Source organism: Cajanus cajan, chromosome 9 (assembly GCF_000230855.2).
Source record: "Cajanus cajan strain Asha chromosome 9, NIPB_CcT2T_4, whole genome shotgun sequence".
NCBI lineage: Eukaryota > Viridiplantae > Streptophyta > Magnoliopsida > Fabales > Fabaceae > Cajanus > Cajanus cajan.
The window spans coordinates 47,503,854-47,522,850 of NC_138525.1; the positions used below are offsets into that span (position 1 = coordinate 47,503,854).

The following is an 18,997-nucleotide window of genomic DNA, read 5'->3' on the forward strand; positions in this document are numbered from 1 at the left end:
TTTTTCTTATTTCGGTGTGTCCGGACCATTATAAAAATATAATAATATATAATAATTATATATTATATTTAATTATATTAATTAATAACAATAATAATATTATTATTATATTTAATTAATCTTTATTTGTGTATATACTTTTATAATTATCAATATACTTATTTCTATTTAAAATTAATATTATGATATAATTTAAATTATTTATTATAAATTTAAAATTTAAAATAATAATTTATATATTTAAACTATTATTTTTATAATTTATAATGATAATATAATTTATAAAATTATAAAAATTTATTTATTACATATTAAAACTTATTTATATATAAATACTTATAATCCGTAATATACAAATCAAAATATTAGTTGAATAATAATAAATAAAATTTTGAATTTATTTGAATATTAAGGTTAAAATAATTTAAGGTTATCTTCTATATAAGATTAATTTGATCATATTATTTTATTTTTTAACCTTGATATAAATCAAAAACCTATATATTAAATGTGAACAAGATTATTTTGAAGGATTTTTAAAGTTTTTTTTATCTAATTCAATTCTTTTATTTATCATATTTATTTATAAATTAAATTTTAATATTTTAAATAAATTATTAATTAATATAATATATTTATTTATCTTAAATCTAACATATAAAATTCAAAAAATGTATTTATACTTCTTTTATTTTCTAATGATCAACTATTAATAAAATATTAATTTAAAATCTAATCTAATTATATCATAATATTTTAATATCAAATTTAAAATCATATATTAGTTATACAAAAATATCAAGATTATATAGTAAATTGTCAATAAGATTATAGTTAAATAATTTAAAATAATTAATTTTTCAACTATATTTTTATCAAATAATTTATTTTAGAGCTAATCAATTTTTTTCTAAATTAATTATTTGTAAAATTTAAGAACTTTTAATTTAACAGTTGGATCGATGAAATTCAACATACACCATAAGTTATTAAGCGACGTAGTTAACTCTACTAAGAATTACTTTGTGAGTTATTTGATTCCTTCTCTCTCACTCTCTTTCTCTCTCTCTCTCTCTCTCTCTATATATATATATATATAATTTACTAGTCTTTTTTATGTAACAATTTATTAAAAAATATATAATATATATAGATAATTAAATTTTATTGATTCTTTTTAATATATGATTGTCAATTTTAATAATCTTTATTATTATCAAACAAAATATTAAACATTTTCGTTGGATATAATTTTCGATAGAACAGTAAACATTTTTTATAGCTCAAATTTTCGACAAAATATTAACCATTTATAATGGATATTCCATCAAAAATCTCGTCAAAAACCATTAAATTTTTGAAAAACCATTATCTGTCGGTAACATCCCTTCGAAAAATTTTGACTTAAGCATCTGTAAAAAAATTTCATCGAAAATTCTTACATTTTTGGAAAATATAAATCAGTCAAAAATATTTCATCGGTAATATAACTTTTCCTATGAATTTTTTTCATCAGTAAAATTCGTTGGAAATATAAATTTCTCGTTAGATTTGTATCCATCGGTAATTTGTATTTCTCTTATAGTGAAAAAATTTAATAACTCTGTCAAAGTTCAAATACAATTGGGAAATGGTGCCATGGTAGAGGCAAAAGGCAAAAACACTGTCATGGTGGAGACTAAGAAAGGTACGACACTCATTAATGATGTCCTACTTGTTCCAATCTTAAAGAAAATCTATTGAGCATTGGCCAAATGATAGAGAAAGGCTACGTTCTTCACTTTGAAAGATATATGTACTATCTATGATAACAAAAGGTGAGAGACGCTACTAGAAAAATTAATATTTGTGACGAAAATAATATGGTCACTAATAGTAATGAATTTTGTAAAGTTTAAATTTTTGTGATGGAATGCCATTTATTGAAGTTTGTGATGGATTAAATTTTGTCTCTAAAAGATCTGTCACAGTTTTGTTCACTGAATAAAAAAATAAAATTAGTGACAGATTTTGTGACGGATTAAATTTTGTCTCTAACAAATCTCACAATTTTCGTCACTGAATAAAAAAATAAAATTACTGACAGATTTTGTGACGGATTTTTTAGAGACAATTTAATTCGTCACAAAATCGATCACTAAATAAAAAATAAATAAAATTAGTGACAGATTTTGTGACGGATTAAGTTCCTCTATAATTATTCTCTCACAAAAATGCGTCACAATACAATAATAAATAAGTCAATGACGGATTTTGTGACAAAATTTTTGTCAACATTTGTATTTTGTCACAAATTCTGTCACAAATAGCTTAAAAATTTTTATCACGAAATTTGTTAGGAATTATTGATCCCTCTCAAAATATTAAATTTTATTTATGAAATTTTTATATGTAAGAATTATGCAGAATTAAAGAATATAGGTTAGATTTTTTTTTAATTTTTATATTTTTTATGGAAAAAAAATCGTTGTAAAAGTTATATTACTGATGGAATATGTGACACCCTCTACCCCACATATGATGGAGGACCATCCTTGAAGCATCATATAGGGCCTATCACAAGGTCCATGGCTAGGAGAGTAGAGGAAGATGAAGAACACACCATACCAAAGGCCATAATCATCATGTGTGTGGAATTTGAGCCCTCTCCTTAATTTGTTGCTTTCTTTTCCCATTTTGCCCTTGTATTTTGGTGTACATTAGATATTAGAATTTTATTTTGTATTTTTATTTATCCTTTTTATTATGGAGCAAAATTAGTCTTAGGATTTATTTTAGGACTTAAGCCTTATTTTTAAGGTCAAAAGTCCATTTCTTTCTTTTTTTAGACCTAAGGGTACTTTAGTCTTTTAGGAGGGATGAAAGCCATTTCATTTGGGATGCATTTAGGGTTCATTTAGGGTGCATTTGGACTCCAAAATTTCAGCCAAATGCTCCCAAGAAACCTTAGATGTCTTTCTCTCCCTATAAGTATTCTAGGTAACCCACCTTGTAGCCACTTTGGAAATTAATGCTATTGAGTGAGCCTAGTGCCTCTTCATTCTTTCCTTAGTCCCCTAAGAACTCCATGGCCCCATATCCTCTCCTCTCTTCCTTGAGTGAACTTGGGTCTTCCTTGGTTGGCCTTCATCATCCTAAGTGAAGTGAGCTAGCCTAAAGGAGCTACACCACCAAACACCACCCCTTCATCTCCTTCCATTTTTTTAGGCATCACCTTACCCTCTCCTAAACACCTTGTGCGTCACTTTCTACCCTTGAGGAGATCATCATTTGTATCATATCATCCTTGGAGAAGAGAAGGAATCAACCACTAGCCTTCATGGAGAAGTTGGTTCCATCATGTGGTATCAAGAGTCATGGTTGTCTTCAAGGGTAACTTGTCTCTTCTCTTTTGTGTCTTCTAAATGTTTCTTGTCATGTCTAAGTCTTCTCATATGTCTTGATGTTATCCTCTCAAATATTGCTTAAAATGTTGTCTTCTTTTTGAGTGGTTCATTGTTGGTTCATGAGCCTTCCTTTGTTGTGCTCTAGGTTTCCTTTAAAATAAATTCTTGTGTGTTTTTCTCCATTTTCACCTTTGCTGGAAAATTTTGTTAAGAACATGATGAACACTTTATGAACCCCATTTTAATCTTTATTTGTCCAAGTTTTGTCTCAAGTTTGTGTTTCTCTCACTTTTTCACCCAAATACCAAGTATATGCATAACACCTTCACTTGATGTATGTAACATGGAAACGAATGATGCATGTTTCCTCTCCTAAGTGGTTGGCCGAAAATTTTGTATGTTCTTAGAGGTCATTCATGCATGTTATTTAGTTCATGATATGTTCTAAAAGTTTGTTGAATTCCATGTGGATTTGTCTCCTATACATGCATGGTTAGCCACCCCTACATGCTCATCATCACATGATTGTCCCTTGTCCTTTGTATGACAACCAAGTAGTGTTTTGTTGCTGAAAAATCTGTCAAGAATGTGTGTTTGTTTGCTAAAAAAACTGCATCAAATTAGTACATAGTACAAGACACATTCCACCTTACAAAAGTTTCTTTTTGCATGCTACTTGTCCTTTTTGTCTCCTATTTTTTGTGCTACTTTTAATTCACCCACAAGTGTAAAAACCAAGCAACATAACAAGGTTAAAATTAAAAAAATTGACCAAGGGGCTGCACCAAAAGCTGGCTGGAAAAATACAAGAGAAAAAAAATTCAAAAGGAAATTGTTGCTAGACTTGTGGACAATTACCATTATACCCTTGCACACTTGGAGTTGGACTTGGGCCATTTTTGGACCCATATTTGGACCCATTTTATGACCAAAACCGTGGCTGGACATTAAGGAAGAGACCTTACACTAATTGATTTCATTTAAAGACAAGGAACATTAAACACTTAATTCTATTCTAGAACCCTTCTAGGATTTTCCTTTGAGTGTTTGCCTTCTTAAATGTGTCTTAATTTTTTGCTTGTCTTTCTTGAAATTCCTTGTGTTTTGTCTCATCAATATTCCCCTTGAGTTTAGCCTTTTTAATTGAGCATTTTTAGTTTTTATTTCTTGGCCTCCTTTCTTGCTCTTGGTTGGTTTGTTTCACTTGGTATAGATGAAGCCTACTTCCACACTTCCATGCAATTTTGGGGAAGATTGAGTTGGAGGAGTTGGCCGTGAGATCCAAAGAGCTTTGGGAGGGAACCATCACAAACTTAGAGTGCCAAACACATTGGGAGGAAACTAACCAAGTTTGCTCATTGTGAAGGGAACACCAAATTGGAGCTTGAAGAATTTTCTTGTTTTGTTTCTTTACTCTTTCTTTTGGGCCAATTTTGTGTTGTTTTGATTGGGCCACTTGTGTCTTGGTCCTTATTCATTCAATTGGGTTGTAAATTGGCCTCTTACATTAATTAGTTTTTTAGGAGTAGTTTCGTTTAGTACTTGTGGAAGTGTCTTGAAAACCCCCAAGGTCACTTCAAGCTTCCACCCTAGGACTTCCGACTAGTATATGCTTTATTGCTTTCCTTTATTTCTCTTAGTTGTTAGCATAATTCCTTAGATTGTTGTATGTTCGTTTATAGGCTTCCAAAGTTGCCTACTAGGGGTCCAAACACACACTTACTCTTGTTGTGCTAAAATTATTTTTTGTGAGAAAAGTGAAAAGGGGCTTAGTGATTTCTACTTGAAAAGGCTTGGTTTTTAAGAAACTCTTTGTAGTCCAGCTCCCTTGATAGTTCACTTTGTGCACTTAGGCCTCCTATCACTACTCTTGCACTCAAAATCTTTTGTGAAAACCTTTTATCACTCACTCTTTGTGAAAATATTTTCAAGAACCTCTTTGTGAAAACCTTTCTTGATCAAAGATGAGTGATCATTGTAGATACCCAATTTCGTCGGAGGCATACAAACAAGGAAATGGACCTCTATTATGAAGGGAAGGAGCTCGTAAAGCATGCAAACAACAAGACAGGACATCAGAAGCCCCGAAACCCAAATAAATTGGTTTCAGTGGCCCGGAACGGGTTATTCCAAAATCGAAACGGGCCGTTCCCAATTTGGAACGGCCATTCCAAGTTCCTAAAAGGGCCTAAAACCCTAGTTTGGAACGGGCTATTCCTAAATTGGAACCGGCCGTTCTAAGATTCTAACGGCCCGTTCCAAGATTGGAACGGACCGTTCCAAACTCCTCAAAAAAGGGCTAAAACCTTAATTGGAACGGGTCGTTCCTAAACTGGAACGGGTCGTTCCAAGTTATTAAAATGGCCTACAAGCTCCTGTTTGGAACGATCGTTCTAGTCTAGGAAATTATGTGTTAATGTAACTTCTGGAACGGGCCGTTCTAGTTTCAGAACGGGTTGTTCCAGTCACAAAATTAACACACAACATTCGGATCCAGAATGGGCCGTTCTGGTTTTGGAACGGGCCATTCTGGCCACTTTCTGATGCCTATAAATAGACAGCTTGGGCACAGTTCTCAGGGCCACAAAATTTTGTCCAGAACTCCTTAGAGCTCAAAATTTCTCTCTCTCTCCCTCTTATTGTATTTCTTGAGATTTGTGAGGCATTTGTCTAGTGTGAAAGGTTGCCACAAAGCACCTAGAATTTCCATATCGGAAGATTTAACAAAGCTTGCTACGAGGTATTTCAATTAATCTTCTTCTCTCTCTTTTATTTCTTATTTTTTATAAGTATTGTTATAATAAAAACAATCATGTAGATATTTTAGAGTCAATTGTTTAATTTAAATTTCAAGCATGTAAATAATCATCAATAAACGGGGATTTAATATTTATATTAGTATTGTTTATAATGTTAACTTCGTCATAGGATACCGATTAAGGGCGTTGTAGGGGTGTTTAATACCTTCCCTACACATAACCGACCCCCAAACCCAATTCTGGCTATCCAGGCCACTATTGGACTTTAAAAAACCTTTTATTTTTCCAATGTTTTGAGTAAAACATTGGTGGCGACTCCATGGAACCTATTTTCAAAACCATTAATTAAGGATTAGTCTAGTGTTCGGGCATTCTTTAATTGATGAGATTTTTAAAAGGATGTCTAAACCATAGGTCACGAGATCAGAAATTTTCGGGTTGCAACAGATGGCGACTCCACTAGAGACGTTTTAAGAGGGTCAAGCCCATATAAATGATGAAATTAGAATTATAAAAAATATTAATTTAAATATTTTTCCCCTTTATTTTGTTTGTTTTATTTGTTTGGCTTTCATATCTGTTTGTCTGTTTAAATTCAGCACTTGTTTGGAATAAAAAATTGTACACAAACCTTTACACACAACAGTTTCCCCTACACCCGGGGGCATGAGGGTATTAAACATAGGAAGGGGTTGACATATGACCGGCCCAAGTTTGGCCTTGGAGCCTGCGAGCCTTGTCAGAAATCACACTCAAGGTGATAACCGGTTAGTCTAGCCCGAAATACTACAACAGACCTTAGAATTTGCCAGGTGATGGTGATAGAGATACTGGGTCCCTAAAATGGGGGAACCTTGGGGGACTTAAGACCAGTGAGATTAGAACTGTCCTATACAATACACTTTTCTTCTAGAGACCACAGACCAAGGATTTAAATGTGACTGTTCGCGGGTGTACATTTGTTTGAACATATGAGTGTTGCATTTTTTTGTGTTTATTTATTTCAAATGAATAAGAATTACAAACAAATAGATATTAATAAAAAAATATGATAAAAATTTTAACTCCCTTCTATATACCCAAACCTCAAAGCATCATATAGGATAGTTTATTTCAAAAAATAAATAACAAAAAAAATAAATATATAGCAAAAATCATGCATCATTCCCTTTTAGTAAAAAAATGATAAAATTTAGGCAGAAAACAAATATCGTGCATCTTTTAGTTTAGCATATACATTCATTAGAAAATGGAAGGCACATAGTATGTAAAGATATTTGAGAAAAGAGAACATTCTAAAGTACAAGAGTCGTGTGCCCTTATACTAAGGAGGCCTACTAGACTTTGGACTCTTGTCATCCTTTCAACAGAAGGCAAAGTCTACATCTTCTCAGACTTCTTCCAATTTAGAAAGATTTCATTCCTCAACCCATATAGGAGATTATTTGAAATTTCGAAAAGGAGGCATGCAAAAAAGAAAATTAAAGCAAAAAAAAAAAAGAGAGAAAAAGAATTTGCTTCAAAAGAACATAGTTTGAGAAGCTAAAGAAAACTCCCCTGATGAACGAGAAATCATGAACTTAGGGAGTTTGAAAAATTGATAATAAGCACCCTTACACCTCCAATTCATTATCAAATCACTCCAAACCGCATCTTTCTTCTCTGACTCATCAACCTCGTCAATAAAGATGGAAATTTTGGCAAATCACCAAAATAGTGAGGAACCCGAAGATCCTATTGACAGTTACTTCTGATGGGAATAGCAAGAAGAGAATCTGAGAAGAAATCAAGACTAATTGCAAATCAACGAACGAGCAACCATAGGAACATCATTCAAGCATGAGCTTCTGTAGCCTGCAACAGCATTATCAAAGTGCACCGAAAGATCTTGTACAAAAAATGTTCTCTAAACAAACAAATCAATGAGAATGATATTTGTTGAATTTCTCAATCATCTTTGCATCCTATTTTGCACCTCATATGTTATCCTGGTAAATAATAAATAAGAATAAAAAGAGAAACCTAACTTGTACGTGTTAATCAAATAATGAGATCACTGGTAATCAAGTGCAAACTCGATACATCAAATTGGAAGCACTTAAAAACTAGTAATTGTGCAAGAAGACTAGGGGGCATAACACGCCCAAATTGACGATTCAAACACCGAGAGTTCCCCATGCGGAAATGACAACTGTTGGAATAGGAGGAATGGTCAAGAATGAATGAATCTTTGCTTCTAGGGAATTACAATAAAACTCAAAGGCATTGCATGACAAAAACCCACTAGGACGAAAAACCATAAAGGGCGTCCTAGGCAAAAATTAGGGTAAAGGAATCAAAATCCTGATAGGATACATCCTATGCAAAAGTCAGGGATATATATATAAAAAAAAGCAATGTCTACTCGAGTTGAAAACCGAAAGGAGGCTTGAGTATTCCATATACAAAGCAAGAATTCATAAAGGTTTGACTCTGAACTACAAACACCAAGCAAGTGGAAGGGTTTTTCTGAGGTAATCAAGTCATCCATGACTCTCTAGGGGGCAACCTCCTTGTATCTCTCTGTGTATGAATCACGAACTCGAGGCATGTCCGGGCTTCGAGCTTTGCTAAAGGAGCACGTGTAAATTGGAAGTATTTTTTTAATGTCATAAGTACATTCATTCATTTCTCTTCTCCCTTTTATCTATTCTAAGCCTTGTCAACAAACCTTAAATGAACAAGTACATTTGAAATAAGGACGTCATTAGAAAGAAGGGCTTAATACGTGATAAGGAACACATAAAGATCAATCAAATTCGGCATGACTTGTAGATAAGAGTCCAAACAAAATCAGTGCAAGGGGCATCCCTCTTTAATGAAGGAAGGAAAGATGATCACAAATGTTGCAAGGATAAAAGCCCGGCAGGAAACCCACTAAGGGGGTTGTGCAAAAATTAGGGCAAGGTCTGCTAGGAGACCCACAAACAAAAAGGGTAACCTAGGCAAAAGTAAGGATCAGAAACAAAATGTCCGCTAGGAAACACATCTCAAGTTACCTAAACAAAAGTTAAGGCAAAGCACCGTCCCGAACTGAAAACCAAGAGGCAGCTCGGGGAGATCACTTAATCAATGCGCAATCTCAAATCATCACTTAAACTTTGAAAGGAATACTAAGCTAACGTGGAAAATAGTTTCCTTACTTCGAATGTGTTTGTTCATCAGCCTAAACACTAGCTAACCTCGGCCAGCCATTCTTCTAAAAAACCCTTTTAAAAAGAAAAAAATATTTTCTAATAACCTTTTGAAAAAAAAATACAAACATCCCTTCTTTCTTTTCTCTTGACCCTTATGACATTAAAATTGGTACTGAAAAGATATACGAAAAATGCACAGTGAATACTCACAGAGGGAAGGCCGAGATGTTCTCAAACAGAGGTTAGAGACGCTTGACCACACATCGACCGGATAGTCAAGGAGCCACTGAAGCTTGGGCTCAAAAGAACATATCCCTACAGTAATCAAGATTGGCATGGATAGAAAGAAATCGTCAACATTAACCTTAATTCGTACGTACAGGTTAATTTCCCGACATAAAAAAAATGAATTGCATCTTTAGGAACAAACACATGAGCATAAAGTGCATCGCATGCATATGAGGTTGGGCATATGGAAGGGCCACTACTACAGAAGACACATTTTACATCGATTTTTTTAGACATTTTACATCGATTTTGAAAATGAAGTAGATTCAAGCGATGTAGAAAGTGCAAGATATTTTACATCGATTTAAAAATTGATGTAAAAAGTCTCATTTCTACATCGGTTATTGACATAACTAATGTAAAATATGCCATATTTTACATCGGTTCTTGGTGAAACCGATGTAAAATATATCATATTCTACATCAGTTATTAATAGAACCAATGTGAAATATGTCATATTCTACATCAATTATTGATAGAACTGATGTAAAATATGTCATATTTTACATCAGTTATTGTTGGGACAAATGTAAAATATACATTATTCTACATCGTAGAAAGCTTTATAGGCAATTCTACATCAATTATCCCAAAATCTCTTATATATAACATCACACTGTTAAGTACTAATCAATGAAGTCATTTGCCTCTTGAAAGAACTAATACACTTTACAGTGAAAAATAATTAAAAAGAATGAAAAAAAAATAGAAGTTGGGAATGATGCTCACAAGCCACTTAGAATCACAGCAAACAGAGTTGTTATAATTTCACCACCATGAGCTTTTTCATGAATAACCAATAGCCTTCCAACCCAGAGTTGTAATGCACAAAAACATATTGCAAGCCCATACGTAAAACAAAGACCAAGCCCTTGAACAAGGCTTATTAATATACCATATCTAAGAGTAGCTTGCAGTGATGTTGCATATGAATATTTAGCCAGTGTTTCATTTGTAAAGGCATACAAGGTCCTTATATAGGAAACTGCCTGCTTCACCAGAAATTATACACATTCAGAACTGATGGCACTAAAATGATTCATCAAATAATGAGAAATTTACCATTCTTTCCACTTCACCAAATTCAAACCATTCAAGCAAAGAAACATAGATAAATGAGCAGCTTCTCCATACTTTCAGATAAATAAAGAAATCAAGACAATCATATTCATTCCCTTCCAACCATAAAGTAAACCTCAAAACTACTCCATATAAACAACTAAATATGGATCCAATGAAGCAAGAACACAGATAGAAGCATGAACCACAGATATAAATAACTCTTAGATGAATGAATTTGCAACAGCTCATCCATAGACCATAAGAACAAACAGACAATTACAATTAGAAATCTAGAAGCATTTTATTTCACAGCTACCATTTCACAAATTGTGACTTAGTTTTCAATTCCTATTTGAAGGAACAAAAGATCACAATGTTCAACCCTCGACATGCAGTCAGAAAAACACAGCTTCCAGCCTTCCACTACTTAGTTGCAGCAGAATGCTAGCATGTTTGAGAGTGTTTAGCATATGATCTAACTTCTCTTTGGCATTATTTGTTGAGATTGTTGAAACTTGAGCTTGATGAGATCACCTCTAAGGCTTGAAGAGTTTTGATGATAACGAATGTGTGCCAAGGACAACAACAACTTAGAAGTCAAAAATAAAGTCAAAAGAAAGTGCTATGTAATAGGAAATAGTTTATAAAAATGTTTTGATTGAGTTTATCTGTTGTGTGTGCTGTGTGCATAAGCTAAATCTATATCTAAACTGATTAGGGAGTGTATGATGATGAGTTAAAAGGATTAAGAAGTTATTTTGAGACTTAAAACGAAGTTTTGAAAAGTAACTCAAAATAATCGATTATCATTAAATATAATCGATTATTTCAGCAACTGACAAAAAGGAATGCCTTGCTGTAATAATCGATTATTTGTGAAATAATCGATTATCCCATAAATGACTCTCTGGAATAATCGATTATCCCAGAAATGACTCTCTGGAATAATCGATTATCCAGCAAATCGATTATATTGTTCTTGGTTGGTTTCCAGAAAACCTGAAGAATAAAATAATCGATTATTCTTTAAAATAATCGATTATCTAGTTCTGAAACTTTTATAAATAGTTTGGACATTTTGAAACTTCAGAACAGAGTAAGAATTGAGAATCAAAATTAGAAAAGTGTTTTTGTGATGTCTTTGTGACAATCTTGGAGAGTTTTCTTTGTGAATCCAAGAAGAAAAACGTTTGTGAAAAACTTTGAAAGGATCATCATCATCATCACATTCTTGAAAGGGAAGAGATTAAGATTTGCTTCTGAATTCCAAGTGAATTCGTTCCTTAATTCTTTGAGAATACTTGTAAATCTTGAGAAGGTTTCTCAAGTGATAAGGAATTCTTGTAGTGGGTTTCTACAAGGGGTGCTTTCTTGAGGTCAAGAAAGTGATTATCTTGAATGTAAGAGTATATGCAAGTGTGGTATGCTTGTAAACCTTCTTCATTAAGATAGTGGAACAAATCTTGATCAGGTTATGATTGAGGACTGGATGTAGGTCACATGTGGAGTGGCTGAACCAGGATAAAAGACTTGTGCAATCTTCTCTTACTCTTATTTGTATTTTGTGTAATATCTTGATTGTGCATTAAAAAAGATTGTTCTTGATTAACATGTGTGCATGAATAACATTGGTTTTAACTGAATCAAAGCATTACATTTTGGTGTTAACTTTGAACCTCATTATTGGTTAATCAAGAAAGCATATAGAATTCATTCTTCTTTAACAAGTCTTTAAGAAACTTCATTAAAAATTCATTTTTAGAAAAGTTTAATTGAAATAAAGATCATAAATACTCTGAAAATTTTTAAAGTGTCATAGAATCCAATTCAGTCCCCCTTTTGGATTATGCCATTATTTTCTAACATTATTATAATCATGTCTGCTTGAAGGAAGTTGCTAATATGCAAAAAGATAGGGCAACCTTGCTGCAATATAATTTTCTTTTTAGAAGAATACCTTGTCCTCCCCCTAGTTGTATTTTTTTCTCTTCGATTCTAGCAAAACTCTCTATCAAAAAATAGGCACCATCTAAGTAACAGTCATCTCAAGCAAGTCTTATTTCTATAACATGGTAAAGAAAAATATAAAATTTCATTCTATCAAAGACCTTCTACAAAACTTCCATCTACATGCCCTGAATTGAACCACACTTACTAGATGAATAATATTACAAGGAAAGATACAGAATCATATACATGATATGAAAGACTTTCGAACAGATTTAAATATTTTCTTTCTTTTGGCGTTTAGTAAAATTAAAAATAACCGAAATCCACTGTTGAATTGAATTTATGTATAAAGCATTCACGGTTCAATGCAAGGATGAATAAAAATTAACAATAAATAACCTGTTCAGTACTGCTGGCTGCTTCAGCATACGCATCTTGAATATTCTCAGCAAGCCTGTGGAGGAATATATTTGATATTCCTCCTGCAGCCACAATAAATGGACCTGTAGCTAGTGTTATCAATGCAATCTGCCAACAATTGATAAAAGCAATAACAAGACCACTGAAGAACGTTGCCATATTATGAATATAATTCCCAACCTGTATCATCAAAAGTCAATACAAATTTACAAAGGAGTAAATATACACACAAGAAGAGCACAACACGCTTTTCCAATATTATCTGGAAATAATAACAAATTTAAAAGAATATATCTGGAAAGAATAACAAATTTACAAAGGAGTGAATATACACCCAAGAAGAGCCCAACATACCTTTTCTCTGAGAGCAGATTGAATGAGCAGCACATCACTCAATACTTGACTCACAATATCTCCATTATTTCCGTAAGTGTCAAAAAAACTCATATCTTGGTTAAGTAATACTTGGACATATTTTGATCTGATGACTGCAGTCTGCCGTTCTCCAGTACGAATCCAACATGAAACCTCTGTTAAACAAGAAAAATTAATATTGCAGGAAACTTAAATTTAACATCTAATAAGAAACATTCCTTATAAATAATTTACCAATCCAACCAGCAGCAAAAACTCCCCCAGCAATATAAACAATGGTTAAAGCAAGCTGCAGAAGAAACAAGGGTAAATAAAGCATTTAAGTCCATTTTTCATGACTGGTTTACAAACTATGTGCCTTGAAAATAAATAAATATGTAGTCGTGATGTCATATGGTTCAACCACTAAATTAACCAGTAGAAAAATGAACAGCTATACTCTTCAGTTCCCTGTTTGAAGCTGGTTTAAAACACAAACCAATTGTTCATTGATTATGGGTCAACCCATGACATATGATGTAACTATTTTTATTCCAACATGTAAGTTCTAAACTTTATTGTCTACAACACCCTGCACAACTTATAATCAGCTTGACAATGCAATTCTTACAATAGGAATCTTGAGCCCAGGTACATGTTGTGACATTGAGAGAACATCTGTAGCATGATCTTCATCTCTCCATTCCTTATTAAGTTTTCGAATAAACTCATCATTGCAAAGAAGCAGTGTCTCTTGTTTTATACCTCGAACCCTTCAAACCATCAAACGCCAGTTTCATCGCCATAGGAACATTCAGTTGAAGCAACTCCACAATGCTCTGCACCCAATAAAAACAAAGAGACCAAAAAGTGAATAATGTAGACCTCCAATAAAAATATTTCTTTCATATAAAAATATCTCTTAAAAAATACAATTCTAGAAGACAGGTTTCGAAGATTTATGGAGTTTATTTGAACTTGTCATATAAGCACTTAGTAGTGTTTCATTAAGCTTATAAAAGTAAATTATAATCTTTCAAAGCACTATAAGCTCTCATGTTATAAAAGTAAACTATTGTTCCTGATCTTCCATCACTATCTTCAAAACAACTGCATTTAATTTTTTTAAAATATTAATTAAAATAATTAAAGAAATTAATTAAAAGTTAAAGGTTCCCTTTCAAGATACAAAACTGTGCTTAATTGAATTAACATTACTCTTGTGGTAGTTAGATTCAAATTAAACACATTTAATTTCATAATAATTCCTAATCTTCTGTGATTTAACTTAAAACTACTTAATTCATTAGTCTTATTTAGATCATACTATTACTTAAGTCATAGTATGATTATCCTTAATTTTTAAGAAAAAGGATAATCATACTGTATAAAGCAAATTAATAATTTAAGAAGAAAAAATAATTTATATAAATATGAAAGAATGAAAATATAACACACTAAGAGGCACTCATGACATCTATATAAATACTTTTCTGACCAAATATGAATAATAGATGAAGGAAACCATAATTTGCTTACATAATAGGTACGCACCACCACAATATATCTAGTTTAACATGAACCCCATTTCCACTATAATTCAAGAAAAGATTTATAACCAGCTACTTGGCTAATCTCGAGGAATATATCAATTAAATAACTATTTAACTACCAAAGAAAATTCCCAACTAAAGAGAAATCAAGTATACTTGACTTGTATATGAGCATTCTTTGCCATTGTCTTCTGACCATGATGATAAAAGTCTAAAATGGAACTCAATAATTATAAGAAACTTGGTAGAATCACACCAAAAAGTTAGCAGTAATAGTTGGAACAATACTACTCATATACACACACATAAATTAAGGAGGCAATACTCATATAATGGAATTTTTTTATTATATATTTCAAATTATGAGGGCAATTTGTAATTATACATGTATATTATATTGAGAAAAATTTAGAAGTTTCTGGGGGCAGTTGCCCCGCAAACTCTAAATTCACCTAATAGGCAGGAAATTTGAACCCAAAAACAAAGCCACAATCAACCAAGTTAGCCCAGCTAAAACTCGGCTTATGAACCAATCAATAATGAATCATAGAAACAGAACACAAAATTATCTTGTGGATTATTTAATCAATATGGAGGGGTCAGTGCAAGTTCTTTTGGCCTTCTTTATTCCACTTTCCCCTAACAATTAACATCACCCTTACTGCCTTTCTCATGAATGAAAACAATTAGAAGCCAGAAGTTCAACAGCTTAATATCGGCATTCGGATTTTCAAAAAAATCCAAATGTCATAATACGTAGATACTTAGATAGCTTCTCATAGTGCTACTCTTTTTATTTAAGATGGAAGAGGTGAATAAATCCAAAACGAATAAGGAAATTACAGTTATCAACCCCCGAAAGAGAAAGCATCAGCTAATTCTTTAAAATCAGTATCACCAGCTAACTAATAGGATAAACGGCAAATTCACACAATGCACCTGAAACATTTCAAATCAAACAGCAAATTGAAACCATTGCAAGCTAAACACAACCAATCAGCAACGAAGATCCACATCTTCCAAGCAGAACTTCTCACATTACATCGAATTTAACAACCGACTAAGCGCTTCACAACATTCAAAACATCCAGATAAAACGCAAACCCCTCACCCTCACCACCTCAAAAATATTAAATAAAACAATGAAAGGGAACGCCGATTCAAACGCACCACAGCAACAAACTCCATCAGACAACAGGCACCAAACAACTCGTTTAAACAACGATATTAAGAATGAAAAAAAAAAAGAGTAAAGCAGAAAAGAACAATTTCCTTTTGGAATTAAAACCCTACATTACAGGTCAGGAAGCGGAAGTGGTTCGGTGGCACTCACCGATGGTAGGGTTTAGCCGATTCCCGGTGAAGGAAGAGGAAGAAAAGAAGTGGCAGGGTTTAGAGTTTAGCCGATTCCTGGTGAAAAATGCAAATACGCAGGAAATTTAGTTTGCGAACTCGTAACCTAATAGGCAATAAATAATAAATAAATAAAGCCGAGCGAAGCACGATGAAGAGTGAAAAGGGGAGTTTCTCGATGCTAAAAGACTTACGAGATGAGGGGAAGGCAGAAGGTGAAGCGCCGCCGCCGCCGCCGCCGCCTAAAGGTATTGTGCTTCCAGTGGAGATGAGCGTGTGCGAAAGTTTGCGGAGGCGCTAAAGGTACTGTACAGCGCGCGCGGAAAGAAGATAAATTGTTCAACTATTCTACATTGGTTAAAAGGAAATCGGATGTAGAATACTTCATGGTTATATCGATTTTACGAAGAACCGATGTAAATGTGCTTATAGTTTCTATTAATTTACAAGTTTGCCACCGCATATGTTTTTTACATCGGTTTTTCGAAAATTAATGTAAATGTAGCGACGTTAAACAGTAATTTTCTAGTAGTGGGCGTTAAACAAAAAAACGGAATAAATAATAAAAATTATTTCTATCTTGCATTTTCATGTGCATCCATACATCCATGCATTTTACTTCCTATGGGTCAAAGGAGTCATCAGCATAGAGCACTCGTGAAAGATAAATAGCCAAGCATGAGCAATAGCAGTGTCAAATGGCAACCCCAAGTGACTTTATGTGCCCACTAAGCAAAGACATATCAACAGTGGAATAGAATGGAATCGACCAAATAAGTAAGCCTATAAGCAAGAAGAGGTCATCACGCCTTACTTCCTTACCAAATGAAGGATGATCCAAGAGAATGCCAAGACTAGGAATGCTTTCCTTACCAAAGCCAGGAGTGGCTTCCAAAATAATACTTATCAATAAAGATTCAATGAATAATATCATGGGAATAGATCCCTCCACCGATGATGAAAATAAAGATAAAAAAAAACATGAGAAAAAGGCAAGTTTCATAAATGTTGAAAAAGCAGAAGCAGTTAAAAAAAATATAGCAAAAAAGGCAAGCTTTAATCATGAAAAAGCCAAAGCTAAGAAAATAAAGTTCAAAAAAATATTTCTACCACAAGATTAACGCCTGGAGAGGCATCGCAATACTCACGTGACAAGGGCAACACTGGAATCCCTGCCAGCCATCCACTTCTCAGCCCACCAACACAGGGGCACATCAAACCTCTCCTGCCTATCCACCTAGGGGCAGTCTTTCATCCCACAACGCCAATGAGGAGACATCAAGTACAAGTATAAAAAGGGTTACTTGACCTTAGTGAAAGGGTTGCTAGATCCCCAAAACTAGTACAAAGAGGGTTACCTGACCTTAGTGAAAGGGTTGTTAGATCCCCAAAACTAGTACAAAGTGGGTTACCTGACCTTAGTGAAAGGGTTGCTAGATCCCCAAAACTAGTACGAAGAGGGTTACCAGACCTTAGTGAAAGGGTTGCTAGATCCCCAAAACTAGAACGAAGAGGGTTACCTAACCTTAGTGAAAGGGTTGCTAGATCCCCAAAACTAGTACAAAGAGGGTTACCTAACCTTAGAGTGAAACAAGTTGCAAATAAAGGAACACATTATCACAAGAGAGACAATGGAGCTTCTACTCGAAGACTGAAGATCAAGTGTACAGTTTGTCATCCTTGTTACCCAATAGAGTACGCAACTGCTCTAAAGGGTGAAGATACGAGCAAATACACATATCCAAGGGAAACAATGCAGAAATGCCAGCACCAAAGAGATGAAGAAAAGACCCGGATGAAATGTCTACGTCTTTACTTGCCTTTGGAAAAGCAACACAATACTATTCCAAAGGACAAGTAAAGAGGGGAAGTTGTAGACACCCAATTTCGTCTGGGGGCATACAAACAAGGAAATTGACCTCTATTATGAAGGGAAGGAGCTCCCAAAGCATGCAAACAATAGGACAGGACATCAGAAGGCCTGAAACCCAAATAAATTGGTTTCAGTGGCCCGGAACGGGCTGTTCCAAAATCAGAACGGGCCATTCCCAATTTGGAACGGGTCGTTCCAAGTTCCTAAAAGGGCCTAAAACCCTAGTTTGGAACGGGCTTTTCCTAAATTGGAACAGGCCATTCTAAGATTGGAACGGGTCGTTCCAAGATTGGAACGGACCTTCCAAACTCCTCAAAAAAGGGCTAAAACCTTAATTGGAACGGGTTGTTCCTAAATTGGAACAGGCCATTCCAAGTTATTAAAATGGCCTACAAGCTCTTGTTTTGAATGGTCGTTCCAGTCTAGGAAATTATGTGCTAATCTCACTTCTAGAACGGGCCGTTGTAGTTTCAGAACGGTTGTTCCAGTCACAAAATTAATACATAACATTCAAATCCAGAATGGGCCGTTCCAGTTTTGGAATGGGCCGTTCTGGCCACTTTCTGATGCCTATAAATAGACAGCTTGGGCATAGTTCTCAGAGCCACAAAAATTCATCCAGAACTCCTTAGAGCTCGAAATTTCTTTCTCTCTCCCTCCTATTGTATTTCTTAAGATTTGTGAAGCATTTGTGTAGTGTGAAAGGTTTCCACAAAGCACCTAGAATTTCCATATTGGAAGATTTAACAAAGCTTGCTACAAGGTATTTCTATTAATCTTCTTCTCTCTTTTATTTCTTATTTTTGATAAATATTGTTATAA

At 33.7% G+C, this 18,997-nt stretch overlaps 1 protein-coding gene across 5 annotated transcripts in view; it reads right to left on the bottom strand.

Moving 5' to 3' along the window:
- The window catches only part of LOC109813255 (ABC transporter B family member 6), a 30,327-nt gene extending 13,658 nt beyond the window's left edge, over positions 1–16,669 (bottom strand). The window contains exons 1-7 of one of the 5 annotated variants that reach the window (XM_083064475.1): positions 16,497–16,668; positions 16,283–16,359; positions 14,028–14,235; positions 13,652–13,706; positions 13,397–13,572; positions 13,022–13,222; positions 10,141–10,599 (exon numbers count right to left, since the gene is read on the bottom strand). In XM_083064475.1, the coding sequence (XP_082920601.1) occupies positions 10,336–10,599; positions 13,022–13,222; positions 13,397–13,572; positions 13,652–13,706; positions 14,028–14,063 (732 nt within the window). In that variant the 5' untranslated portion in view covers positions 14,064–14,235; positions 16,283–16,359; positions 16,497–16,668 and the 3' untranslated portion in view covers positions 10,141–10,335. Of the gene's footprint in view, positions 1–10,140; positions 10,600–10,862; positions 11,215–13,021; positions 13,223–13,396; positions 13,573–13,651; positions 13,707–14,027; positions 14,236–16,282; positions 16,409–16,496 lie in introns of those variants that run through there. The other 4 variants (XM_083064474.1, XM_083064478.1, XM_083064477.1 and 1 more) reach the window with 4 other exon arrangements.
- Positions 16,670–18,997: the final 2,328 nt, after the last annotated feature.